This window comes from Sciurus carolinensis, chromosome 3 (assembly GCF_902686445.1).
Source record: "Sciurus carolinensis chromosome 3, mSciCar1.2, whole genome shotgun sequence".
NCBI lineage: Eukaryota > Metazoa > Chordata > Mammalia > Rodentia > Sciuridae > Sciurus > Sciurus carolinensis.
The window spans coordinates 4,983,358-5,010,072 of NC_062215.1; the positions used below are offsets into that span (position 1 = coordinate 4,983,358).

General features: G+C 54.1%; 3 protein-coding genes across 10 annotated transcripts in view; 2 read left to right on the forward strand and 1 right to left on the reverse strand.

Moving 5' to 3' along the window:
• On the forward strand, positions 1-13,436 carry LOC124978894 (glutamine-rich protein 2-like). The gene is made up of 6 exons (XM_047542805.1): positions 1-654; positions 813-905; positions 2,409-2,468; positions 11,387-12,617; positions 12,966-13,211; positions 13,357-13,436. The coding sequence occupies exons 1-6, from the start codon at positions 1-3 to the stop codon at positions 13,434-13,436; spliced, it is 2,364 nt and encodes a 787-aa protein (XP_047398761.1).
• LOC124980082 (uncharacterized) lies at positions 7,940-22,978 on the reverse strand. 6 transcript variants are annotated; one of them, XM_047545264.1, is made up of 3 exons: positions 11,369-22,978; positions 10,751-10,844; positions 7,940-8,471 (listed from the first exon to the last, which is right to left on the reverse strand). In XM_047545264.1, exon 1 carries the CDS (start codon positions 17,717-17,719, stop codon positions 13,649-13,651), a length of 4,071 nt encoding a protein of 1,356 aa, XP_047401220.1. In that variant the 5' UTR covers positions 17,720-22,978; the 3' UTR covers positions 7,940-8,471; positions 10,751-10,844; positions 11,369-13,648. The 6 variants fall into 6 exon arrangements, with proteins under 6 accessions (XP_047401220.1, XP_047401219.1, XP_047401216.1 ...); XM_047545263.1 differs by having other exon boundaries at positions 11,328-22,978; XM_047545260.1 differs by having other exon boundaries at positions 10,751-22,978.
• The window catches only part of Qrich2 (glutamine rich 2), a 12,929-nt gene continuing 4,064 nt past the window's right edge, over positions 17,851-26,715 (forward strand). For all 3 annotated transcript variants that reach the window (XM_047545266.1, XM_047545265.1, XM_047545267.1), the window contains exons 1-11: positions 17,851-18,794; positions 19,506-19,591; positions 20,062-20,159; positions 20,621-20,735; positions 23,974-24,228; positions 24,753-24,875; positions 24,959-25,033; positions 25,191-25,355; positions 25,476-25,597; positions 26,110-26,175; positions 26,436-26,537. In XM_047545266.1, coding sequence (XP_047401222.1) covers positions 17,888-18,794; positions 19,506-19,591; positions 20,062-20,159; positions 20,621-20,735; positions 23,974-24,228; positions 24,753-24,875; positions 24,959-25,033; positions 25,191-25,355; positions 25,476-25,597; positions 26,110-26,175; positions 26,436-26,537 — 2,114 coding nt within the window. In that variant the 5' untranslated portion in view covers positions 17,851-17,887. The remainder of the gene's footprint in view (positions 18,795-19,505; positions 19,592-20,061; positions 20,160-20,620; positions 20,736-23,973; positions 24,229-24,752; positions 24,876-24,958; positions 25,034-25,190; positions 25,356-25,475; positions 25,598-26,109; positions 26,176-26,435; positions 26,538-26,715) is intronic.

Sequence of the window (26,715 nt, forward strand, 5' to 3'; positions counted from 1 at the left end):
ATGCCGCCCGCGATTCCGGGGACCAAGGTCTCCCTCCGGGAGCTGGCCGACCTGGCCATCGGCACCCCGGAGGTGGGCGCGGTGAACTTCACCGCCCTGCACACGCTCATCTTGGCCATGCTCAAGAACCTCAGCCTCCAAGAGACTCTCATCGACCTGCAGACCCTATCTCCAGAGGCTGGCCGCTCGCTTGAGTCCCTCCGGGACTCCTTTATCTCTCAGCACGCGCCACCACCAGGGCCACTGCCAGCGCCGCTGCCAGCGCCACTGCCAGCGCCGCTGCCGGCGCCACTGCCAGCGCCATTGCCAGCGCCACTGCCAGCGCCACTGGCACCGCCAGCGCCACTGGCACCGCCACCGCCACCGCCACCGCCACCGCCACCGTCCAAAGAGAGACGCAGAAGTGTGAGCAGGTCATTCTCCCAGGCGCTGGAGAACCAGGTGCAGGACCTCACCAAGCAGCTCAAGACCATGGACGGCAAGATGGAGGACATCACCACCCACTTGCAGTTCATCACTTCCAAGGCCAGCGCCCTCCACATGGACATCCCTGAGTGGCTGCAGGAGAAGGAGATGGCCGTGCCAACCTTGGATATGGCTGAGATAAAGTCTGGGAAGGTCCTGAAGGACACTGTGGAGGTCAGCACCCCCAAGGTCAGTGTGCAGATCTTGCGCGCCCTCTATCCCTCCAGGCTGCCCTCCAGCCTGTGGGAGCTAAGCCCTGAGCTATCACAGAGAGGGACAGGGGTGAACCCAGGGGCACCAGCCCTGGATGCGTCTTGGTCCCACCAGGCCCATGCTTTCCTTTGCAGACCATGATCCTGCTCCAAGAAGTTATGGAAGATGTGCAGAACCTGAAAGAAGCCTACAAAAAGGAGTCTGCTGCGTTTAAGCCTCAAGTGAAGGTGCCTGGGGACCCCACTTTGGAGCAGAGTGGCTTCTTCCTCAATTCCTCCTCCCTTGGCCTTGTTTCTGGGGTTCACCCACCACTTATCAGACACACAAAGACTCTGGACTGACCCAGCAGGGAGCTGACAACATCTCAGACTATTCTTAGAGCCAGTTTTCCTTTAAAGAAGAGTAAAGGGCTGCAGCGCATACTTGCAATCCCAGGGACCTGGGAGGCTGAGGCAGGAGGATTGCAAGTTCAAAGCCAGCTGGGCAATTTAGTGAGACAGAACATCCCTGGGTTCAGTTCCCAGTATTTCTATTAATTGATGTATTAAGTTAAATAACCAGGTGGCAGGCATTGGAGGCTAGTCCACAGAAGTGGAGATGGGAGGAGGAGTTAGACAACAATGTCATGGTTACAGACAGAAGCTGCAGCAGGTAGAGGTCAGTTTCACCTGGACTTTCATTCAGGTTTCTGGAGGGAGAAGGAAACATAAATAGTTCAGCATAGGCAACATCTGATGTGCAGTAGGAAACACCCAGCAAGTCCACCAAAGGTGATAATGGACACGTGCTCATCTTTCAAGGCAGACTCGATCAGGTTGGGGGTAGTTGACCTGGAGGGAAAAGGAGGAGCAATTAGGAAGGAAGTTTGGGGAGGCTGGAAGAGAAATGGGAAGGCCAGAAAGGCCAGAAGAAGCCAAGCCCCCAAGGGCTGCCCAGTGAGGGTGCCATTCTGCACACCAGCACGGGTCTTGGGAGCCCAGCACACTCGCCTTTGCTGTAAGAACTGTATCTGCTCTTCTTTGTTTTCATGGTTTTTATTGGTGCATTATGGTTGCTCCTAATGGGATCTGCTGTTAGATATTCATACATGCACACAATATAACAATGTAATTTGGCCAATATCATTCCCCATTATTTCCCCTTTCCCTCCCCTCCTTCCTGCCTCTCTGCTTTTCAAACTTTCAAATCTGGCGTGTTTGTTTTTCTTTTTTCTTTCTTTCTTTCTTTTTTTTTTTTTAAATCCCGGAGGTGGCACAAGTTGTATGGTGCAACTTAAGCTTTAGCAATGGACTTGGGTTCTCTTAAGGACTTTTCTCAACCTGCGGACACTGCCGAGGTGTCTGGTCCTTGCTCCTTGTGAGGAAGGCGGCGCTCTTGCTGCAGTGCTGGAAGGCTTTGGCAGAGGGCCGAGGGAGGTGAGCCCCAGGATCAGTGGTCTCACGCCTGTACTGGCACTGACTCTTGGCGCCATGTCTTGCAGTACCACCCCAGCACTGCTCACTTCCCTTCCTCTGTTGACTGGGGAAAGAACTAGGAACTTGGCCCTTCTGAACAGGCAAAAACCAGGTAGAAATTAGCAGCCCTCTCTTCCCCTGAGAGCCACACACACCTCCTTCTTGCTTCTCCCTCACTCCGAGTCAGTGTGAGTGTGCCTGTGTGTGCATGCATGTACACGCATGTGGGGCCCCAGGAGGGCTGCCTGATGCTCCATCTCTGAACTCTGTTTCCAGGAAGTCCTCCATCGCATTGAAGACCTTGAGAAGCAAATCAAAGAGCGAGATGAAGTCCTGGTAATAGCAGCCAGCCCTGGGGAAAAGGCCCTCCAGGATGGGGGGCTGTCTCAGCCTGGCTTCTCTCTAGTACTGGTCCCCACGCCCCCTCTGCATGTCTGTGTCCTTCCAGGGCAGGGTGGTGCCCCTGGATTGAGGGGGAAATCCTTTCCATCCCTGCCCATTGACTGGGAACTCACAGGGGGCAGAGAACCAGCTGCCCAAGACTGGCTGGTCACTTGAAGGATGGTGAATTCTCCCTGGGGCTAGGGCTGTGAAAGGACCCACACAGTCCTGTTCCTAGGATTACATTTGGGGTACATGTATGTAAGTGCCTTGTTATTGTCAGGAACAACTGAACTGGAAGCTGGGTTTTGGTGCAGAGGAAGCCACCATGGTCACCTGGGAAGAGCTGGAGCAAGCCATTGCGGACGGCTGGAGAGGATCACAAATGGTGAAAATCCTGGGTCCCAGGTGGTGGTCTTGGGTGGGGCTCCCCAGAACCTCTCTCTGTACCATGCTTGGGATTCTGCTATACGAATGTCCGTCTTTTATTTCACAAGCTCCAGATTACAGACATCTTAAATAACTGCCCCAATTTTATAAGGATTGCTCCCAGGTGACATTCATATGTGTGCAGAGCATAAATTCCTAGAAATGGAAATGTGCCTTTGCAGTTTGGCTGGCTATTGCCAAAATATCTTCCACGGGTGTTGTTCCAGCTTAGACTCCCACCAGCGGCACGGGAGGGAACTTATTTCATGGCACCCCCCACCCCCACTCCGTGTGTCAGTATTCGTGTTTTGAGCTTTGCCAATGGGTGAGGGTGGAAACACTACCCACCTGATTGTTTCATTGCTCTGGCAGTTTTTAGAGCTGTCCTGAAATGCACCAGTCCCTTCACTATTCGTGAAGCAGGGTGACCAACCCTGGAAATAACACCCTTGTAGTAGGAGGCCCCTTGCTGATGGGGACTTCTGCCTGTGGGCATGTGGCCATCTGTCCTGGTTCTGTGCATGGGATGACCAAATCATTTTCAAACCCCCAACCTTTCTCCACCTGGATATTTTCAAACAGCCCCCACAGAACAGGATAAACTGCTCCTTTGGGCTCCACACCCCCTCCCCCAACCCTGCAAAAAAGTCTCCTCAAACCAGATCCCCAGAGGCACAGGCAGAAGCAAGTGAAGCAGGAGGCTTTTGGCGCCTCCAAGTGGCCACCTAGGGAACGCCAAATACCATCTGGGTGCCCCAGGCTTCCTGCCAATCTCCAAGACTTTTCTCAGTTCCCTGCCCAAAACAACTTCAGAAAGAGTTGCCAGAGGAAGCTGGGATCGTGGCTCAGTGGTAGAGCAGTTGCCTGGCATGCATGAGGTTCTGTGTTAAACCCCAGCACCAGAAAAAAAAAAAAAGTAAACGAAGGCATTGCCCAGAAAAAGGTGGCCTCTTTTTTTTTGAAGAACCTGTCTCAAAAATTTTAAGAAATGACCAGAAATGTAGCCCAGTGATAGAGCCCCCTGGGTTCAGTCCCCAGTACCACAAAAAAATAAATAAAGCTGAAGCTTGTCTTACACAGGTACCACTACCATGTTGCTTTAGTGAGCAACACATTTCCTCAGGATAAGAGCAGAGGACACCCCCAAGGCTTATGCATGAACACTTTTGGACATTTTTACTTTTTCAGAGCAAGGAAGTATCCATGTTTTATTTTTTGGTTTTTTGGTATTGGGAATTGAACCCAGGGACACTTAACCACTGAGCCACGTCCTCCGCCCCTGCTGGGATCACACATGTGTGCCACCATGCCCGGTCCAAGGGTGTATTCTAATGGCAGCTGGGCAGTTCTTCATGACTTTCTGTACCACAGGATGATGTGATGATGAGGTTATATTCTTCCTCCTCCTCCTCCTTTTTGCTTCTTGATAAGAAAGAATAAAAGACTTACCGGCTGGGCATGGTGGTGCACACCTGTAATTCCAACAACTTGGGAGGCTGAGGCAGAAGGATCTCAGGCAGAAAGAGCCTGAGAAGGCTCAGGTCAACCTGAGCAACCTAGTGAGGACCTAAGCAATTTAGTGAGATTGTGTCTCAAAATAAAAAGGGATGGGGATGTGACTGAGTGTTTCAGTGCCCCTAGGTTCAATCCCCAGTACAAAAAAAACAAAAACAAAAACAAAAACAAAACAAACAAAAACACTTACTGGAACCAGGAAGATCCAACCCCAGAGTCAGTACTTGCTTAATAAAGGCCTGAAGGCCTTTGCCTAGCACATGCAAGGCCCTGGATGTGACCCAGCACCAAAAACCAAACCAAAACAAACAAACAAACAAAAAACACACAACGCAAGCAAACAAAACCTGTTTTAAGATGAGACCAAAGCTTCTTGGGTTTCCTGTAACCAAGATAATAAAGCCAGATGACAGTGAGCTCAATCCTGAGGGGCAGGTCACAATTATTTAATCATCTGCCAGCAGCCCTTTTACTAGGTCCACAGACCTGGAGGACAAGTGTTTCCTTGCAGAAACAGGATGCCCGAGGTGAAGGACGTCTTCTCTGTGAAGCTCTGGTGCCCTGACAGGGTGAATAAAGCAGAGAGCAAAAGCGGGTGTCATGTTTGCAGTCTCCATGCAGGACAAGGCCACAGGAAGACCCTAACACCACGGACAAGTTTAGAATGGGGCTGGGGAGATAGCTCAGGGCTGGGGAGATAGCTCAGTTGGTAGAGTGCTTGCCTCTCAAGCACAAGGCCCTGAGTTCGATCCCCAGCACCGCAAAAAAAAAAAAAAAAAAAAGTTTAGAATGGCCAGGAAATTACATTCTTCTTTCTCATCTTCTTGAGAGATCCAAAATCCAAATCTCCCAGGGTGCTTGAAGGCAAAAACTGGAAGGCAGGACCGATAACGGGGGCACTGAGGCGGGTTTGACTTCCCTGTGGTACGGTTTACTCGCAGTGGAATTGCCAGATTACGAGCTATTGGAGATCGTAAAGTGATATTCCCGTATTAACTGAGCCAAAATCTTGAACAAAACTGCCTAATGTGTACTTTGAGAATACTGTGAATTTGGGAGCCTTATAAGTAGGTCTGGTTGAAAGTGCAATTCCTGAAGCAGAGACTTAGGTGAGGAAATGTTTATTTTGGACCAATGTTTTGAGTCGAATTGCATTTATCCTAAGTCCATTCTTCTCTGTCCACATGCTGCGTTGGGATCAACATTTGGATATCTCCGACCTTGGGACCCAAAGGACAGAGGAGGAATTCAGAAAGGTGCTTCATAAAATCTAAGTTGAACTTAACTGGGCAAAATGAATACATCTGACATCATGTCACATGTCCCAGGAAAAGAGAAATAAGGGTTCTGCACTGTACCGAGATCAAGGCCAGCAGGTTGTGTGGACTGGAGTCTTTAAGGCAGTCAAGATTCAGCCCCAGTACAGGAGGGATGGCTGGGTGCATCGAGGCTGGGGCAGGGTCCAGGTCTCAGGAGGCCCTAGCCTGACGGGTGAACTGAGAAGTAGGGCCCTGTAGAAATGCATCTAGACTCAGAGGACGTGCACTGATCCCAAGATGAACCTCGCTGGAATCAGGATGTGTCCCAGAGTTGGGGGCCTTTCATCATTAATTGGAAGTGCTTTCGCTTTCCTGGTGGTACATAAAATAATGGTGCTTTTTGATATGCTACCATGGTAGACGTAGTGAAATGCGGGGAGAGATGGCAGGGGTGTGCCTGGGTTAGAAGGGGAGACAGCATTAGCGTTCTTGGGGTGTGGGGATCGAGGGTTGTCTTAGCACGGGGTGCCTGCTGGCTCTGACTCTGGAATCCTTGGCGTGGGGTGCCAGGCAAGGGACTGAGCCTCAGAGGCTGTCTCTGGTCTCCAGGTTCCCTCCCGGGAGGTGCCCGAGCCATTGGTAATTGTTCATTTGGATATTCAGAGGAAAAGTCTCAAGTGTGGTCTGTTAGGTGGTCAGCACTCACCTCCAGTGTCTGTCCGCCTCAGAAATGAGCAGGTCTCCTCTGATGCCCTTAGTAAGAACTGCACCAGCTCTCCTAGGACCCCACCTCCCCCCATCTCTGTAGCTGTTGCATCCTTTTTCTAGGATTTCAAAGTGTTCTATAAGACCATGACTTTTGTCTTAGTCATTGTGGGGGACTGAGTAATAGCCCCAAGGATATCTGTGTCATAATCCACAGAACCTGGACGTGCCACCTGGCACAGCAAAAGGGACTTTGCAGATATGGTGAAGGGGAAGCTCTTGAGGTGGCAGATTCTCCTGGATCATGAAGGTGAGTCCAGTGATATCATCACCAGGGTCCTTGAGGCAGGAGGTAGCCCCACAGGAGAGAAGGTGACATGGCCAAAGCCAAGGCACGCTGGCAACTGTTAGAAACTGAAACAGGATTTTTCCCTGGAGCCTTTGAAAGGAACCAGCCCTGCCGACGACACCTTGACTTTTGCCCAGTGAAGTTGGTTCTGGACTTCTGAGCTTCAAAATGATAGTATGTCTGTGTGTTTTAAGTCACCAAGTTTGTGGGCCACTTGTTACAGCAGCCATAGGATACTCATACATACCTCACCTCCAGAGGCCAGCTACGAATGATTGGCTAGTCTATTCAGTGTTCCTGAATGTTTTGCTGCCATTTTTCTGCTATTTTTGTTGCTGACATTTGGACAAGCACCTGGACACAGTCTGCCACACCTGCGTCTGGAGTGGTTTTCTGACTCCGGCAGTGTGTTGGGTGGCTCTGAAAGGGTTACTTTTCAAAGTCTTTCCATAGCGCCATTTCCTTTTCTGCTTTGCTTTGTTTGCAGTGATTTTTTTGTAGGTCTTTCTGGGGCACATGTGGGCAGAACTCTAAGAGGGCTACCAAGATTTCCGCCCCTTAGTGTACACACTAAATAACTCCCTGCCCATAGGCCTAGGCAGAACCTGTGGATGTGATGGGATATTATGTCGCTGATCAGTTGACTTCAAATTAATCTAAAGGAGATTATGCCAAGTGGGCCTGACCTAATCAGATGAGCCCTTTTTAAAAACACAAAGCATCAGAGTGATAAGCGAACTGCCCATGGAGGAGGTGTGCAGTTAGGATCTGAGGACAGCCTTGAAGCTGAGACCAACCACCAGGTCTACACTGACCTGGGACATTGAGTGATAAGTGCACTTACTGCTATAAATTTGCCCCTCAGTTGCGGCACCCACACATGCTAACAGGGCATTTGAATTATTTTCTATGCCCCCTTTCCACTTTAATCCATGGTTTATTTGGAAGTCTGTAATATTTTTCTAAATATTTGGGGATTTTCCAGGGATCTTTTTGTCACTAGTTTCTGATTTATGCACTTGAAATGTTGAAAGTTATTGATACCTACTTTATGGCCCACAGTACAGCCTACCTCGGTGACCATTTTGTGTGAACTTAAGGACAATGTATCTTCGGCTGATTGGGTAAAATATTCTACAGATATCAATCAGATCAAGCATGTTGATGGTGTTATTGAAGTTTATTACATACATTAGGGTTACACTCTCCTTTCAAAACAAATCTTGAGATCTTAAACCCCAGGACCTGTGAACGTGACCTTATTTGGAAACAGGAACTTGGCAGATGATGGAGTTCAGATGAAGTCATTGTGATGGGCCCTAACCCCATACGAGTGTGTCCTTATAAGAAGGGAATCTGGACACCACAGTCATGTACAGAGGGAAGACGATGTGAAGTAAGGGAAAGGCCTCCTACAGACCAAGGAGGGCTGGAGGCTGCAAGGCCCGGTGAGGCAGAGAGCTGCTCCCTCAGGCCCTGGATGGAACCAGTCCTGCTGACGATTGCGCTTCAGACTTCTAGACTCTAGAACTTCGGAGACGAGAAATTTCTTCTGTTAAAGGTTATGGGACTTCATTATGGTAGCCCTCAGAAAACAGGGCAACGTCCTTACCAGCGTCCCTACTTCTGACGGATGATGGATGCAGGGTGTTGAAATCTCTGATGATGACTGGCTTCATCCACCACCTCCTGTGACTGGCTCTGTCAGGCACACAAACATTTAGGATGAATGTCTTTTCGATGAATTGATCTCTTTTTTTTTTTTTTTTTTGGTGCTGGGGATCCAGGACCTCAAGCAGGCTAAGCACCTGCTCTTCCGCTGGGCTACACCTCCCTCCCTTAGTAATTACCTTCTAATGTTAATGAGAGTCTTAGCTTTGAAATCTGTTTCATTCAATATTAATATTATGATTTCATTTTTTTAATAGCCAGTGTGTTTTACAAGATTCTTTTGGTCCCAATTGTTCTATGTTCCTTTGTCCCTCTTTTCTGCCTGTTTCGAACCGAGTATTTTTTATTCCATTTTACCTTCTTTGTTGACTGATTAGCTGTAACTTTGGGTTTATAGTATATACTTTTTTGGTGGTACTGGGGAATCAAACCATATAACATACATTTCTTTGTCTGTGGTAATAATTTTGACTTAAAGTCTATTTGGTAAGTATAGCCACTTTTTTGGCTACTACAATGCATTCTCCTCCCTCTATTTTTTAATTTTGGTGCTGGGGCTTCAACTCAGAGACGCCTTACCACTGAGCTACATCCTCAGCTCTTTTCATTTTTTATTTTGAGACAGGGTCTCGTGAAGTGGCTGAGACTGGCCTCAAACTCCTCCTGCCTCAGCCTCCCAAGTCACTGGGATTACAGCGCCTGCCACAGCGCCCAGCTGGTGGACTGCATTCATTTCCCAAGAGGCACCACCCGCTGTCCCCTCTGCCCTCTTCCCAGTGAGCAGTCTGCCAGCACAACTCTGATCTGCAGCACACACTGGTTTCGGTGTCCGCAGCAGCTCACGGTCTTCGTCCTTTCTGTGCTAGAGCACATTGAACTTCCTGGGTTTACAGTTTTCATCAAGTGTGGGAAGGTTGGGGCCACTATTCAAATCTTGTTTTCTTCTTCCCTCTCCCTCTTCTCCTTCAGGAGTTCCAGTTGTGTGTGTATGTCTACGTGTGTGTGTGTTTACCTAACAGCTCCCAGATGCTTTTTCTTTTCTTTTCTTTTTTCTTTTTTTTTTTTTTTTGTGGTGCTGGGGATTGAACCCAGGGCCTTGTACTTGACAGGCAAGCTCTCTACCAGCTGAGCTGTATCCCCAGCCCAGCTTTTTCACTTTTTAATTTTTATTTCTCATTTGATTTCAGATAGTTTCTGTTACTGTAACTCCAGGTTCAGCAAACTTTTCTTCCTCATTGCCTACTTTGTCTTCAATCTCATCCAGTTATTTTTCATCTCAGACATTGTAGTTTCCATCTCTATAAATTCAATTCAGATTGTTTTTAAAATATTTTGCAGCTGGGCACAGTAGTACACACCTGTAATCCCCAGTGACTCAGGAGTCTGAGGCAGGAGGATGCTAAATTCGAGGCCAGCCTCAGCAGTTTAGCAAGCCCCTGTCTCAAAACATAAGATAAAATTTTTTAAAAAAATTTAAATAAGCTGCAGATGTAGCTCAGTGGCAGAGCACTTGCATAACATGTGTGAGGCCCTGGATTCAATCACCAGTACCACCAAAAAGAATAAATAAACTTCATGTCTGCACTTACCTTTTTGAACATAAGAAATAATAGCCATAATAATTGTTTTAGTGTCCTTTCCTGTTAATTCTAACACCTGGGTCAGTGTTAGTGTGGTTTCAATCAACTAAGTCATCTCCCTGTTAAGGGTCATGCTTTTCTGTCTCTTTACATGCCTGGTCATCTTTGATTGCTTGCCAGTCATTGTGAATTTTTCTTCCCTGGATGCTGAATATTTTTACGATCCACCACCATGATGCACTTATTTGAAAACCATTTGATCCTCTCAGCTCTTGCTTCTAGATTTGTGAGGTGGGTCCATAGCAGTGTTCAGTCTTGGGCTGACTCTTCTCCACCTCGGAGGCAACACTTTGCTGAGAACACTGCCCTGGGCCCCATAAATGATGAGTTTTTCCAAACTGGCTGGTGAAAGCAGGCATCGTGCCCGGTCCCATAGTCTGGGTGCTGCTCCCTCTAGCTGTGCAAAGTTGGTTGTTTCCCAGGCTGGCTGCTCTCCTCACATGTATGTGCTGATCATTTCTGTGCTGGTTTCTAGAAGGGACCTTCTGTATTTCCCTTCTGCTGATATTCTGCCCTTTGAACTGGAGTTGCCTCAGTCTCCCTTAATGCTCAGCTCCATCTCCTCGACTCCAGAAACCCTCCAGGCTCTGCGCCAGTTCCCCCTCCCTGCACTGTAGCCTGGAAACACACTATTTCTCCATTCCCCCATGAATTTTCTTTCTTCATTACCTGGTAGCCATGTTTGGAAAACCTCTATTTCATAGCTGTTGGGTTTTGGTTGTTACAGATGAGAGGGTAAATCCAGTCTCTGTCTCCATCTTGGCTGAAAATGGAAACAGCCCATCATTAACTTTGAGTGGGTTCATAGTACGCCACCGTATGGGTCTGCCCCGAGGATTGGTATCTACCCCAGGTTCCGTCTTTGTACACTTCTCCTGGCACTCCCCGTGAGAGTCCATAGAGAAAATCCCTGTCTATGGAGTTCTGACCCAAGGCTTGGATGCTTTTCATTTTGGTTTGCTCATCTCCAGTGTATGCCTCTACTATCAGCAGTTTAGCAAGCCCCTGTCTCAAAATATAATATAATGGGCAGACTTTAGATTTTAAATTTAACAAATAACTTCTTTTATTTATGACTCAGAACCTGGAGGATCGCTGGTATTTGCAGCTTCCCCATCTTTTTTGAAGGGAATTGGCATGTTGCACGTGGGCTGAGTGTCAAAAACCTGATGACCTTTAAGAATGTTAAAAGTCTTTATGTCTAACTTAGCTTTTAGGACTTTTCTCATTAAGGACTTTAAATCACCATAGTTAGTTATCCCAGATCTCCTTTCTTTTGACTCTCACAGTATGTTTGACTTGCAGTTATTGATTTCCTTCTTCCTCTTCATCCAGGGCTCAGAAGTGGGGCTTCCTAAGCGCAAAGGGCCGTCTTCTTTAACACTGAGTGATCAAGCTCCAAGTTCAGTCTCTGTCAAACATCCAAGTCCTGACCAGACTCGGGATTCCACTGGTGGCCTGGATCAGTCATCAGAATCCAGTGGACACCCCTCTGAAGGTGTCTCCCTCAGAGATCGAAGCAGGGGTTCCTCTACTACTAGATTTCTGGGCAGGGTTCGTGATGAAGCCGGCATGCCAAAACCGCGCCAGTCTACATCCCAGTTAAGAGCAGAGTCAGAGCGCCGCAAAGGCAGAGAGACACCCACCACGACCCATCCAAGAAGAGACGAGCGAGAGGTACGCCCTGGCCCATCTCAACAGGACTTGCCCTTAGCCAGAGATCAGCATTATGCATATCCAGATCAGCGTCGTGGAGTGCGTATCGGCCAAGATGAAGTCTATGAATGGCCAGGTCAGCAAAGAACAAGACCAGAGCGATTTGAATTTCCATATCCTAGCACTCATCCACATGGTGTGGTGCCTCTCGGTGGGAGTCAGCTTGGTGAGCTGCCACCCGAAATGTACTATCAGGTCTTGGCACCACTTGGCATGGATCAGCGTGGTGTGGTGCCACCTTTAGTACCTGGCAGGGATCAAGAAAGATTGGGACAACCAGGTACAGACCAACTTGGTATGGTTCCGCTCAGAACCTATCCATATGGCACAATACTTCCTGGCACAGATGAACGTAGTGTGGAACAGCCTGGCACACATGAGCGTGATATGGGACTCCTTGGCATGGATCAGCAACAACGGGCACTGCCTGGCGTGGACCAACAGGGATTGCTTCTACCTCTTACAGATGAGCGTGCTTTGGTATCACCTGGTCTGATGCAGGTTGTTGGAGATCAACAAGGTCTGGGACAGCCCACTTTGGAAGCACCTGGCTTCATACAACCTGGCGCAGAGCAGCGTGATTCTGTCCAGCCTGGCAGAGATCGGCCTGGCTTTGTGCAGCCTGGTGCAGATCCGAGTATTTTGGTACCACCTGGGACAGACCGACAAGGTTTGGTGCAACCTGGCATAAGTCCGCGTACTTTGGTCCACCCTGGTCCACACAGGCCTAGTTTGGTACCTCCTGGCACAACTCAGCCTGGCTTTGTCCAACCTGGTGCATATCCACACGATCTGGTGCCACCTGGTGCAGATCAGCATGGTTTGGTGCAACGTGACACAGATCAGCAGGGGTTGGTCCATCCTGGAATGGATCAGTATGGTCTGGCACAACTTGGGGCACTGCCTAGTGATCTTTGGGTGCAGCCTGGTGCACCTCTACCTGGGTTGGTGCAACCTGGTATGGCACAACGTGGCTTAGTCCAACCTGGTATAGGTCAGCGTGGTTTGGTACAGCCTGGTGCAGATCAGTATGGTCTGGCCCAGCCTGGCATAGATCAGCAAGGTTTGGTGCAGCCTGGAGTGGATCAGTATGGTTTGACATCAGCTGGTGCAGTTCAGCATGATTTGGTGCAACCTGGTATGAGTCAGAGTGGTGTGCTGCCACCAGGCGTGGGTCAGCGTGGCGTGGTGCCACCCGGTGTTGGCCAGCGTGGCGTGGTGCCACCCGGTGTTGGCCAGCGTGGCGTGGTGCCACCCGGCACGGGTCAGCGTGGCGTGGTGCCACCCGGCACGGGTCAGCGTGGCGTGGTGCCACCCGGCGCGGGCCAGCGTGGCGTGGTGCCATCTGGCGTGGGACAGCCTGGTTTGGTGCCACCCGGCGTGGGCCAGCCTGGTTTGGTGCCACCCGGTGTGAGTGAGTCTGGCTTGGAGCCACTCGGCATGGATCAGCCTGCCTTGGTGGCATCTGGCATGGATCAGCATGGCATGGTGCCACTGGGTGTGTCTCAGCGTGGCACAGTGCCACCCGGTGTGTACCAACGTGGCATGGTGCCTCCTAGCTTGTATCAGCGTGGCACAGTGCCATCTGCAGTGGATCAGCATGACATGGCGCCACCTAGCATGGATCAGCGTGTCATGATGATACCTGGCATGGAACAAGGTGGCATGGTCCCATCTGGCATGGATCAACATGCTGTAGTGTCACCTGGTATGGATCAGCGTGGCTTGGTGCCCCCTGGCATGGATCGGCGTGGCTTGGTGCCCACTGGAGTGGATAGGCGTGGCATGGTGCCACCCGGAGTGGATCAGCGTGGTGTGGTGCCACCGGGAGTGGATCAGCGTGGCTTGGTGTCACCCGGAGTGGATCAGCGTGGTGTGGTGCCACCCGGCGTAGATCAGCGTGGCGTGGTGCCACCCGGAGTGGATCAGCGTGGCTTGGTGCCACCCGGCAAGGATCAGCGTGGCGTGGTGCCACCCGGCGTGGATCAGCGTGGCTTGGTGCAACCCGGCGTGGATCAGCGTGGTGTGATGCCACCCGGCGTGGATCAGCGTGGCGTGGTGCCACCTGGAGTGGATCAGCGTGGCGTGGTGCCACCCGGAGTGGATCAGCGTGGCTTGGTGCCACCCGGCGTGGATCAGCGTGGCGTGGTGCCACCCGGTGTGGATCAGCGTGGCTTGGTGCCACCCGGTGTGGATCAGCGTGGCGTGGTTCCACCCGGAGTGGATCAGCGTGGCGTGGTGCCGCCCGGAGTGGATCAGCGTGGCGTGGTCCCGCCTGGAGTGGATCAGCGTGGTGTAGTGCCACCCGGTGTGGATCAGCGTGGCGTGGTGCCACCGGGAGTGGATCAGCGTGGCTTGGTGCTGCCCGGTGTAGATCAGCGTGGCGTGGTGCCACCGGGAGTGGATCAGCGTGGCTTGGTGCTGCCCGGTGTAGATCAGCGTGGCGTGGTGCCGCCAGGTGTAGATCAGCGTGGCGTGGTGCCACCAGGAGTGGATCAGCGTGGCTCGGTGCCACCCGGTGTAGGTCAGCGTGGCTCGGTGCCACCCAGTGTAGATCAGCGTGGCGTGGTGCCACCCGGTGTAGATCAACGTGGCGTGGTGCCACCGGGAGTGGATCAGCGTGGCTTGGTGCTGCCCGGTGTAGATCAGCGTGGCGTGGTGCCGCCAGGTGTAGATCAGCGTGGCGTGGTGCCACCAGGAGTGGATCAGCGTGGCTCGGTGCCACCCGGTGTAGGTCAGCGTGGCTCGGTGCCACCCAGTGTAGATCAGCGTGGCGTGGTGCCACCCGGTGTAGATCAACGTGGCGTGGTGCCACCGGGAGTGGATCAGCGTGACTTGGTGCCACCCGGAGTGGATCAGCGTGGTGTGGTGCCACCCGGTGTAGATCAGCGTGGCGTGGTGCCACCCGGTGTGGATCAGCGTGGCGTGGTGCCACCCGGAATGGATCAGCGTGGTGTGGTGCCACCCGGCGTAGATCAGCGTAGCGTGGTGCCACCCGGGGTAGATCAGAGTGGCGTGGTGCCACCCGGAGAGGATCAACGTGGCTTGGTGCCAACCGGTGCGGATCAGCGTGGCATGGTGCCACCGGGAGTGGATCAGCGTGGCTTGGTGCCACCCGGAGTGGATCAGCGTGGCTTGGTGCCACCCGGCGTGGATCAGCGTGGCTTGGTGCCACCCAGTGTAGATCAGCGTGGCGTGGTGCCACCGGGAGTGGATCAGCGTGGCTTGGTGCCACCGGGAGTGGATCAGCGTGGCTTGGTGCCACCCGGAGTGGATCAGCGTGGCTTGGTGCCACCCGGCGTTGATCAGCGTGGCTTGGTGCCACCCGGCGTTGATCAGCGTGGTGTGGTGCCACCCGGCGTGGATCAGCGTGGCTTGGTGCCACCCAGTGTAGATCAGCGTGGCGTGGTGCCACCGGGAGTGGATCAGCGTGGCTTGGTGCCACCGGGAGTGGATCAGCGTGGCTTGGTGCCACCCGGAGTGGATCAGCGAGGCGTGGTGCCACCCGGTGTAGATCAGCGTGGCTTGGTGACACCTGATGTAGATCAGCGTGGTGCGGTGCCACCCGGAGTGGATCAGCGTGGCTTGGTGCCACCCGGTGTGGATCAGCGTGGCTTGGTGCCACCCGGCGTTGATCAGCGTGGCTTGGTGCCACCCGGCGTTGATCAGCGTGGTGTGGTGCCACCCGGAGTGGATCAGCGTGGCTTGGTGCCACCCGGAGTTGATCAGCGTGGCGTGGTGCCACCCGGAGTAGATCAGCGTGGCATGGTGCCACCCGGTGTAGATCAGCGTGGCGTGGTGCCACCCGGAGTGGATCAGCGTGGCTTGGTGCCACCCGGAGTGGATCAGCGTGGTTTGGTGCCACCGGGCGTTGATCAGCGTGGCGTGGTGCCACCCGGAGTTGATCAGCGTGGCTTGGTGCCACCCGGAGTGGATCAGCGTGGTTTGGTGCCACCGGGCGTTGATCAGCGTGGCGTGGTGCCACCCGGAGTGGATCAGCGTGGCTTGGTGCCGCCCGGAGTGGATCAGCGTGGCTTGGTGCCACCTGGCGTGGATCAGCGTGACTTGGTGCCGCCCGGTGTGGATCAGCGTGGCTTGGTGCCACCCGGCGTGGATCAGCGTGGTTTGGTGCCACCCGGCGTTGATCAGCGTGGCTTGGTGCCACCCGGTGTAGATCAACGTGGCGTGGTGCCACCCGGAGTGGATCAGCGTGGCGTGGTGCCACCCGGAGTGGATCAGCGTGGCTTGGTGCCACCTGGTGTGGATCAGCGTGGCGTGGTTCCACCCGGAGTTGATCAGCGTGGCGTGGTGCCACCCGGAGTAGATCAGCGTGGCGTGGTGCCACCCCGTGTGGATCAGCGTGGCATGGTGCCACCCGGTGTGGATCAGCGTGGCGTGGTTCCACCCAGTGTGGATCAGCGTGGCGTGGTGCCACCCGGTGTAGATCAGCGTGGCGTGGTTCCACCCGGAGTGGATCAGCGTGGCTTGGTGCCACCCGGAGTGGATCAGCGTGGCGTGGTGCCCCCCGGCATTGATCAGCATGGCTTGGTGCCACCCAGAGTGGATCAGCGTGGCTTGGTGACTCCCGGTGTAGATCAGCGTGGCGTGGTTCCACCCGGTGTGGATCAGCGTGGCGTGGTTCCACCCGGTGTGGATCAGCGTGGCATGGTGCCACCAGGTGTAGATCAGCGTGGCGTGGTGCCACCCGGAGTGGATCAGCGTGGCTTGGTGCCACCCGGAGTGGATCAGCGTGGCGTGGTGCCACCCGGAGTGGATCAGCGTGGCGTGGTGCCACCCGGTGTGGATCAGCGTGGCGTGGTGCCATCCGGCGTGGATCAGCGTGGCGTGGTGCCACCGGGAGTGGAGCAGCGTGGCTTGGTGCCACCCGGCGTTGATCAGCGTGGCTTGGTGCCACCCGGTGTGGATCAGCGTGGTGTGGTGCCACCGGGAGTGGATCAGCATGGCTTGGTGCCACCCGGTGCGGATCAGCGTGGCTTGGTGACACCTGGTGTAGATCAGCGTGGCTTGGTGCCACCCGGAGTGGATCAGCGTGGCGTGGTGCCACCCGGAGTGGATCAGCGTGGCTTGGTGCCACCCGGTGTGGATCAGCGTGGCTTGGTGCCGCCTGGCGTGGATCAGCGTGGTGTAGTGCCACCTGGCGTGGATCAGCTTGGCTTGCTGCCCCTTGCAGTGGATCAGCGTGGCATCATGCCACCTGGCGTGGATCAGCTTGCTTTGGTGCCACCTGGCGTGGATCAGCGTGGTTTGATGCCACCTGGTGTGGATCAGCTTGGCTTGGTGCCACCTGGCGTCGATCAGCGTGGTTTGATGCCACCTGGCGTGGATCAGCGTGGTTTGGTGCCACCTGGCATGGATCAGCGTGATTTGGTGCCACGTGGCGTGGATCAGCGTGGCGTGGTGCCACCTGATGTGGATCAGCTTGGCTTGGTGCCACCTGGCATGGATCAGCATGGTGTTGTGCCACCTGACGTGGATCTGCGTGGTCCGGTGCCACCTGGCGTGGATCAGCGTGGCTTGGTGCCACCTGGCATGGATCAACGTGGTCCGGTGCCACCTGGCGTGGAGCAGCGTGGTCTGTTGCCACCTGGCATGGATCAGCATGGTCTGGTGCCACCTGGCGTGGATCAGCGTGGTCTGGTGCCACCTGGCATGGATCAGCGTGGCCTGGTGACACCTGGTGTGGATCAGCGTGGTCTGGTGCCACCTGGTGTTGATCAGCGTGGCTTGGTGCCATCTGGCGTGGATCAGCGTGGCTTGGTGCCACCCGGTGTGGATCAGCGTGGCTTGGTGCCACCCGGTGTGGATCAGCGTGGCTTGTTGCCATCTGGTGTGGATCAGCGTGGCTTGGTGCCACCTGGTGTGGATCAGCGTGGCTTGGTGCCATCTGGCATGGATCAGCATGCTGTAGTAGCACCCAGCATGGATCAAGGTGCTTTAGTGTTACCTGGTGTGGATCAGCGTGGGTTTGTTCCCTCTGGTGTGGATCAGGGTGCTGTGGTGCCACCTGGCATGGATCAGAGTGCTGTAGCACCCCCTGGTGTGGGTCAGCGTGGCTTGGCGCCATCTGGCATGCGTCAGCGTGGCTTGGCACCACCTGGTATGGTTCAGCATGGTTTCATGCAACCTGGGATGGGTCAGCGTGGCTTTGTGCCATATGGTGTGGATCAGCGTGGCTTTGCCCAGCTTGGTGCAGGTCAGTTTGGTACAGGGCAGCCTGGAACGGGTCAGCGTGTTTCGTTACAGCCGAGTACAGAGCCACGTGGCTTGGTTCAGCCTGGCGTATACATGTCTGGCTTAGCTCAACCTAGAGAACATCCTCCTGGTTTGGTCCAACCTGATGCTTATCCCCCTGGATTTTTCCAACCTGGTGTCTATCCTGGTGGTTTGGCTCAGCCTGCTGCATATCCACGTGGTGTGGGACCTCCTGGCCGAGAGCCACGAGGCCAGGTGTCATCACTGTTACCCAGTCGAGGTTTGGCATCACCAGGAACCTATCAGCGAGGCTTGACACACCCTGGCTCAGACCAGCGGGGCCGAGCCCCAGATCAACAGCTCTCAGTATCATCTGGACCTGATCTGCAAGGCCAGGTGTACCCAAGGGCAGCTCAACAAGGTAGAGCATACTCTGTCTCTGGCCCAGGTTATCCTGGCATTGGTCCACATGATCAGGAATATTTGGATCCAAACAGAACAAGTGACTCACAGCAACCTGGGCATCCTGCCCAGATGGCCCCTGTCCAAGAGGTTCCCTCTTTCGCGAGTCAAGAAGACTCGGAAAGGAGTGAGGCCCATAGTGAGAGGCGTGAGTCACTGGAGAAACTGGCCCCCAACTTCCCCATGGCCGTGGAAACATTTCGTCTGATGGGTGAGATCATCAGCCTCTATGTGGAGCTAAAGGAGAGAATGAAGGATCTGGATGAGGAGAAAGCTGGCCACACTGACTTGGAGAAGATACAGTACCTGCTGGCGCTGATGGGTGGGTACCCCGGGGTACAGTGCCTGCCGGCGCTGACGGGTGGGTTCCCCGGGGTACAGAGCCTGCCGGCGCTGACGGGTGGGTACCCCGGGGTACAGTGCCTGCCGGCGCTGACGGGTGGGTACCCCGGGGTACAGAGCCTGCCGGCGCTGACGGGTGGGTACCCCGGGGTACAGAGCCTGCCGGCGCTGACGGGTGGGTACCCCGTGGAGGGCTGGGGAGAGGTCACTGTTTTCACTCTAAGTCAGCGGCATCCTTCCCTTCCCCTGGCCACAACTCCAGGTATCGTGTGTCCCCTCTGAGACTTTCTGGGCCCCACAGGCCTTCAGGGTCCAAATGAATAGGTGGGGCAAAGGCTGGAGCTAGGCCAGCAGTTCTGACGGGCCTCAGGGGAGGAATGCAGCCCCTCTGCCAGGAGCGGAGCCGCGGTAGAGAGCTTGCCTCGCTTGTGTCTAGGTTCCAGGGATGAGTAAAATCCCAGCGGTGGGTCAGAGGGCGCCTGGGGTCAGAGGGCTCCTGGCCCTTTAGGCTACTAAGCGGGTTTTCTATGGGAGAAAGAAAATCCTCTTCCCTCCTTCCTCATCCCCTCCCCACACTCACCAGGGAAGGCAGTGTTCTCTGGGGTTCTTCATTTTGTTTGGGGTTGGAAATGCAGAGTGGGAATCCACTGGGAATCTAACCCCTCTAACAATAAGGCCTCCGTTTTCCTAGTCCAAAAGACCATACCCCCTGACCTGCAGGAACAGCTGAAGAGTCTAAAGGCCTTGGCCAAAGAAGTTCGTCAGGAAAGAGCCCAAGTATGTAAGGGAAGGTGAACCTCCTTTGCCTCCTGGGGGGTCAGAGCACTTGTGCTTTGTGCTTGATGGTGACACAGTCCTTTCTCAGATCTGTTGTCTGACTGAACCTTTGCCATCCATCAGATAGGAAGTGCACCCCAAGTATTACTGTGTTCATTTCCTGAACCTCAAAGCTATTAAGATATGGCTGAGTTAAGCAGGCTTCAGCTCCTTTGATTATATGTGGCAGACTTGGCACTTTCTGGGGACAGAGGTCATTGCAAGGGGCTGCTAGGAATTTAGAATTCTCAATGCCAGCTATCTGCATCCAGGAGGCCGGTGGGTGTCTGGATGTCCAGAAGGGACCTAGGTTTTTGTCAGGAAGGACTGGGTAAAGATTAGAGAACGGGAGGAGCACGTGTGGGCTGCAGGAGCACATGCAGGAAGGGGGACCAGGCCTGCCTGACCTTCCCCTGCCATTGGGTTTGCAGTTGAACAAGCTACAAAGGCTCCTGGAAGGGGACAGTGAGCGGGAAGCGGGGAAGGAGCTGAAGGCTAGCCAGCTGGGCCTGCAGCTGGGCATCATCCGGTGAGACGCTCACCCTGTGCGCCCCCGTCCTGGCGTCCTGTGTTCCCCAGCCGGGAGGTGGTGGCAGCCCTCACTTTTCTCCTGCCCTGCTTTGACTGCTCTCTTTGACCTGGGTCATACCTGTTCTTCAGATTGCCAAATCTAGTTCAAGGAACTGGCAGGAGTCCCTCAGGTTCCTAAAACAGCTCACAAGCAGGGCTTCGATGGCACAAGGCTCCTCCCACTGTCCTGGGGGGAGATCCAGCTCCAGTTCCTCAGAGCTCCTCTGTGCAGGGCCCTGTCCCACTGCCCAGACACCTCGGATCAACACACTGGGCAGCTCCTGGGGCAGAAGCAGGGCCTGTCAGGGGCAGCGAGCGGGCCTCCTTCATCCCCCTGCAGCCCCAGGGACCAGGCTCTGTGCTGCTGAGCTCGGGTCTCTGGTCTGGCCCTGGAGCTAGGTGGGCTCTTATGCATCACAGAGTCACTGTGGCTGACATTGAGAAGGAGCTGGCTGAGCTGAGGGAGAGCCAGGAAAGAGGCAAGACTGCCATGGAGAACTCGGTCTCGGAAGCCTCGCTTTACCTGCAGGACCAGGTAAGGAACTGGTGCTCCTCGACTCCAGGGACAAAACACCCTTGGCTATAGACAGCTCTCTCACTGCCAAGCCTTCAGGTCCCCTGAGCATGTGTAGGGAGGTGACTGTGTCTAGGATCCAGCCTCCTCCCAAAGCAGAACCGACTTGGGCCACAGGTGACAGGCAAGGGCATTCCAGGGCAATGTGAGAGCCCGTGCACCTCCCACCCATCTGCTTTCCCTGTCCTTTTCCATTATATGATTCACATATGAAATCTGAACAAGGTAGTCGGGCACAGTAGCACACGCCTATAATACCTGTGGCTCAGGAGGCTGAGGCAAGAGGATCACAGATTGGAGGCCAGCTTCAGCAATTTAGCAAGACCTTCAGAAATTTAGCAAGACCCTATCTTAAAATTTAAAAAATGCAGCATAGTGGAGGGGCACCCCTGGGTTTCAGTACCCAAATAATAATAAAGTGAACTGGGTATTTGGTAATGCACTCACAAGTTGTGCAACCACGACCACAATCCAATTCCAAGACATTTCATCACTGCCCAAAGAGGCTTTAATCCTGTTGGCAATCTCTCTCCGCCGCACCCCATGACACACACACCATCCCCAGGCCCTGATGGCCACTCATCTGCTTTCTGTCTTTTGAGAATTTCCTCTTCTGGACATTCATTTCATAGAAAAAAAATCTTGTAATAAGTGGTCTTTTGCATCTGGCTTCTTGTCCTGAGTGGTGTGTCAAGGTCTGTCCGTGTTGCACGGAGTAGTACTTGACTCTTTATGACTCGGTGGCTATACCACTGCCTACCTATTCATCAGGTGAAGAACATTTGGGTGGTTTCCACCTTTTGGCAATTAGAATGAACACTGCTTTGAACATTCACGTACAAGTTTTTATGTGGATATGATCTCATTTCTCTTGGATACACACCTATGAGTGGAATTGCAGGGTCATAGGACAACTTTAATCATTTGAGGGTCTGATTTCCAAAGTGACTGCACCATTTGACATGCCTCCTAGCCATGTTGAGAGGGTTCCACTTTCTCCCTGTCCTCACTAACACTTGTTATTTTCTATCTTTTAATTCTAGCCATCCTAGAGGGTGTGAAGTGGTATTTCATCTTGGGTTTGATTTGCATTTCCCAGATGACTACTGATGCTGAGCACCTTTTTGTGTGCTTTTTGACTACTGTATGCCTTCTTGAGAGATAAGGTATACAAATGTCTACTCAAATCCTCTGTCCATTTTTACACCAAGTTGTTGTTGAGTTCTGTGAGTTCTTTTACATATTCTGGATATCAGGCTTACCTGATATATGACTTGCAAACATTTTCTTCTACTCTGCAGGATGTCTTTTCACTTTCTTTTCTCATTTTTGTGGTGCTGGGGATGGATCCCAGGGCCTCACATGCCAGGCAAGAGCCCTCCCACCGAGCTACACCCCAGCCTCACTTTCTCCATGGTGAGTGTCTACCTTTGAATCTTGAATGATACTGTCGTTGTTTTCAGACCTGGGATCAGCCCTCTGAGTACTCACGGAAAAGCCACTGGGCCCAGGGATTCTGGTCAGGACCCCTCGTGTGCCTTGAGTCGTGTTACTTTCTCTCTTCCCAGCTGTTGGTGCAGTGGCATCTACCATTCAAGACTGAGCCAACTATCCCATGTGGGGCCGAGAGTGTACAAAGTCACCTGCTGGCCCAAAGTTCATGTCTGAGCTTGGCAACCAGCAGGGACCTCCCCGGGCACACTTTGGAGAGAAGCCACCCCTGGTTGGCCCAGTTCCCTGTGCAGACTGCCCTGGAGGCAGACCTTCCTCATTCCAGCCTCTGGCCCTCGGCCTTCCTACCTGTCTCTGAGCCCCGTCCTGCTCTCTCAAGCCGTCTTTGTTCTGGAGTGTCCTTCTGGGTCTTATTTACCTAGAGAGCTGCTTTATGTTCTTCAAGGCTTCACTGAGATACCCATTTTTCTGGGACTGCTCCTTTTCTCTTTGAGAATGATCCTGTCCTTGTGCATTCCAGTGGCCCTGTTATGTGCTGGCCTCAGCAAAGGCCCTAGTTACAAGTCCTGTTTGCTCAGGCAAAGGGAGATGCACTGAGTGTGCACAGGGAGCTGGGGAGAGGGGATATCCGGGCCACAGCAGGCAGTTTGGGGTGTCTTCCCATGCCTGATTTTCTGCACATGTGTGTCCCTTTCCTCGCCCATCCCTCCCAGCTGCCCCACCTCTCTTTCATTCTGCTCCCAAGCAACTTGTCTGTCTCTTACACATGGTCCCAAATGGCTGTCCTGAGCCCTGCAGTTTTTCCACTTTGTTGCCCACTCTTTTTGAGTCAGGCAATAAGTCGTGGGCCTTTGGTCAATCCAGGTTGGTGCCCTTGAATCAGTGCTCTGCCCAGGCCCAATCATTAGCAGTGACAAGCTGGACCAAGGGCTACAGAGGAAAGCAGCAGGGCCAGGCCAAGCAGCTCTCCCTGGAAGGGGCCTGCACCCCCAGACCCCGAGAGGCCCCTGAAGCACTGTCTGCACCGTCACATCCCTTTACTTAGTATGCACATGCTTGGACACGGCACAGGCAAGTGTACCATTCACATCCCCATCCCCAAGCAACCTGGCTGCCACCAGAGGGCTAGGAGTGTCTGTGGTCTACGGGTCAGCTAGTGAAGTACATACATCACTTTAGGATTTAGCTAGAGGGCTGGGGAGATAGCTCAGTTGGTAGAGTGCCTGCCTTGCTAAGCGATAGGACCCTGGGTTCAAACCCCAGCACTGTAAAAAAAAAAAAAAGTAGGATTTAGCTAGACTGGAGAAAGATCTGGAAACCTCCCTTCTGCAAGTGCTTTATTCAATTGAATTTTTATTTTTGGTGGTACTAGGGATTGAACTGGGGCACTCTACCACTGCATTATACTCCCAGCCCTTTTTAAAAATATTTCATCTTAAGACAAGTTTCACTAAGTTGCTGAGCCTGGCCTCAAACTTGCAATCTTCCTGTTTCCACTCCTGAGTTCCTGGGATGACAGATGTGGCCACCGCACCTAGCTACCAGTGCTTTATTTGGCATTCAGGCTGCCCCCAAGGAGAGCCTGTTCACTGGGTGATGGACAGAGAGGGGGCGCCTGCTGAGCTCTGTACACTCTGCAAGGCTGCCCTCTGTCAGGAAAGGGCAGGAAGCATCACACTAGCACCGGTCGTCTGAGCAGAACATGGCTGTGACCGTCTGCCTTCCCCCATGTTTCTCCTACACCCAGTTAGACAAGCTCAGGACAATCATCGAGAGTATGCTGTCCTCCTCCTCCACCCTGCTGTCCATGAGCATGACCCCACACAAGCCTCTGACTTCCCTGGCACCTGGCCAGATTGACCCCCAAGCTACCTGTCCAGCTTGCAGCCTGGACCTGAGCCATCAGGTCAGCATGCTGGTGCAGCGCTATGAGCAGCTCCAGGACATGGTCAACAACCTGGCTGCCTCCCGGCCTTCCAAGAAGGCCAAGCTCCAGAGCCAGGTGAGTCTCTACTGGCCTCCCTCCTGGGGCAGGGGAGGCCCTGGAGGCCCGGCAGAGGTGTCAGTTGACAGCACTCCCCAGGGAGCAGGGTTGCAGGCTTGAGGGTCAGTGTTAGCCCGCAGGTGGTCCTGGCTGCTCAAGGGTGGAGCGGTGCCATCTGTGTGCACATGTGAGCAGATAGCCACTCCCCTGCATGCCAGTCTTCCCAACTTCTTCCTGATTCCCCGCCCCACGTCCTGTTCCTGGACTCAGGAATTTATATTTGGCTCAGGAAAGGTGGGAGACTACAGCCACACCTCCACTCCTGAGCCTGAGCCACCTCTGCTGATCACTCCCAGTTCCCTTGGGGCAAATCCATGAGGATGTGGAGGATCACTGTCCTTGTCTGGATGGGGACACAACTGTTGGTGGGAAACTGAATGTCACTGTGGAAAGTGGGCATGGATCTGAAATGAGCTTACCTGTTAGGTGGTGCAGGGCCACCCGGCAGCCTCAAAGCACCTTCCCCGCCCCCCCTGCTGCAGGACGAGGAGCTGCTGGGCCACGTGCAGAGCGCCATCCTGCAGGTGCAGGGCGACTGTGAGAAGCTCAACATCACCACCAGCAACCTCATCGAGGACCATCAGCAGAAGCAGAAGGACATCGACGTGAGCAGCTAGGGCTGAGGCCCACACCCCCACCCCTGCCGCTCAGCTGCTGGCTCTTTATTTCTCACTCTCTGGGCCTCCAGATGCTGTACCAGGGCCTAGAGAAACTCGAGAAGGAAAAGGCCAACCGGGAACACCTGGAGATGGGGATCGATGTGGTAAGCGCCGGTCCCCAGGAGCCCTCTGCCCTAGGGTAGTCTTGCTGGCCAGGAGGGGTGAGGGATGGGGATGATGCTGTGCATCAGGGGTTGACATCGGGAGGATGGGCTCTGTCATGGCTCTCTCCCAAGTGGGGCCTCCCCCATCTCCATGCAGAAAGCAGACAAGAGTGCTCTAGCAGCCAAAGTGAGCCGTGTCCGGTTTGATGCCACCACAGAGCAGCTGACCCACATGATGCAGGAGCTGATGACCAAGATGAGTGGGCAGGAGCAAGACTGGCAGAAGATGCTGGACAAACTCTTGGTAGAGATGGACAGCAAGGTGAGGGCAGGAGAGGCTGCAGGGTAGGCGGGGCTGCCCTCCACTGCCAGGGCCCTGCACCACCTTCCCCAGGGCTGACCCCCATCTGCTGCCTCGGGCTCACCTGGAGCCCACCCCCAGCTGGACCGCCTGGAGCTAGACCCAGTGAAGCATCTGCTGGAGGATCGGTGGAGATCGCTGCGGAAGCAGCTCAAAGAGCGCCCTCCACTCTACCAGGCAGATGAGGCAGCTGTCATGAGGAGGTGAGGCTGGAGACAGCAGGGAAGCGGCGTACCCTGCCTGGGAGGGTAGGCGCTGGGCTGGGGACCCCAGATAAGCTGAGTCTTCCCTGGATGTCCCATAGTTGGAGGGGCAAACTTTAGAGCTAGAAGAAATCTTCTAGCTCAGGCCCTATCAGATGACCACAGAGAAAGGGGTTGGGAGGTGCTAAGGCTCCCTGGCTGGGGTATGCTGTGCTGGGCCTTTGGTCTCAGAGCTGAGACAGTTCCTTGGGACCTGGGTGGTAGTGGCCTTGAAGCCCAGGATTACCATTCTTGGCCACCAGAGGGGCCCCAAGGTCTATAAGGATACCCTTGGGGCCCTGGGAACCCGCTGACTTGAGTTAGGATGGCAGGTGCAGGGTGTGTGGAAGCAGGCACATCCAGAAGCAGGTGAGTTCTCGGAAGCAAGGCCACCCTGCCGAGCCTCTGGTGGCCTGGATTGTGGGCGGCAACCCCTCCACGTTCTCACCCTCCGTGCATCTCATTCCCAACAGGCAGCTCTTGGCTCATTTCCACTGCCTCTCATGTGACCGGCCCCTGGAGACACCTGTGACTGGACAGTGAGTGCCCACACCTGGCCCAGGGCAGCTGGTGACCGTGGTGGGGTGGGCACACAGGCCTACGCTTTCTCTGTCTGCCTACCTACCTCACCTCTTGTCTTTTCCTTCTCTCTCCTGGGCCTACTTCCTGTCCTGGGACCTCTCAGGCCCGCCTAGCCTGGGGCGGTTAGGAAGGTCCTCTAGGCAGATGAAATGCGGGAGTGGTGGTGGATGGGTGATGGAATGTCCCCCCCTGAGCCCCCACCTGTGTCTCTGCCCAGAATGATCCCCGTGATCCCTGTGGGTCCTGGCCTGCCGGGACACCGGTCTGTCCGTCCCTACACAATATTTGAGCTGGAGCAGGTGCGCCAGCAGAGCCGCAAGTACGGGCAGTGGGGCCCTGGGCAGGGCTAGGGGGCAGAAGAGGCTCCAGAGGGCCCCTGGGGCGGTGCACAGGCCCCGAGGTGAGAAGGGGGGGCCACCAGTGCGTTCTGAACTACTCCCAGTCCTTCTGCTCTCTCCCCTTTGGCTCATCTATACTTTAGCCTCTGGGGAAAACCT

What these genes read in the sequence shown, in the direction of transcription:
- LOC124978894 (XM_047542805.1), top strand. Translation starts at nt 1, where the DNA reads ATGCCGCCCGCGATTCCGGGGACCAAGGTCTCCCTCCGGGAGCTGGCC. An exon ending in TGGAGGTCAGCACCCCCAAG is followed by an intron (nt 655 to 812) that starts GTCAGTGTGCAG and finishes TTTCCTTTGCAG; the next exon opens with ACCATGATCCTGCTCCAAGA. An exon ending in CGTTTAAGCCTCAAGTGAAG is followed by an intron (nt 906 to 2,408) that starts GTGCCTGGGGAC and finishes CTCTGTTTCCAG; the next exon opens with GAAGTCCTCCATCGCATTGA.
- LOC124980082 (XM_047545264.1), bottom strand. Translation starts at nt 17,719, where the DNA reads ATGCTGATCCATGCCAGATGGCACCAAGCCACGCTGATCCACACCAGG.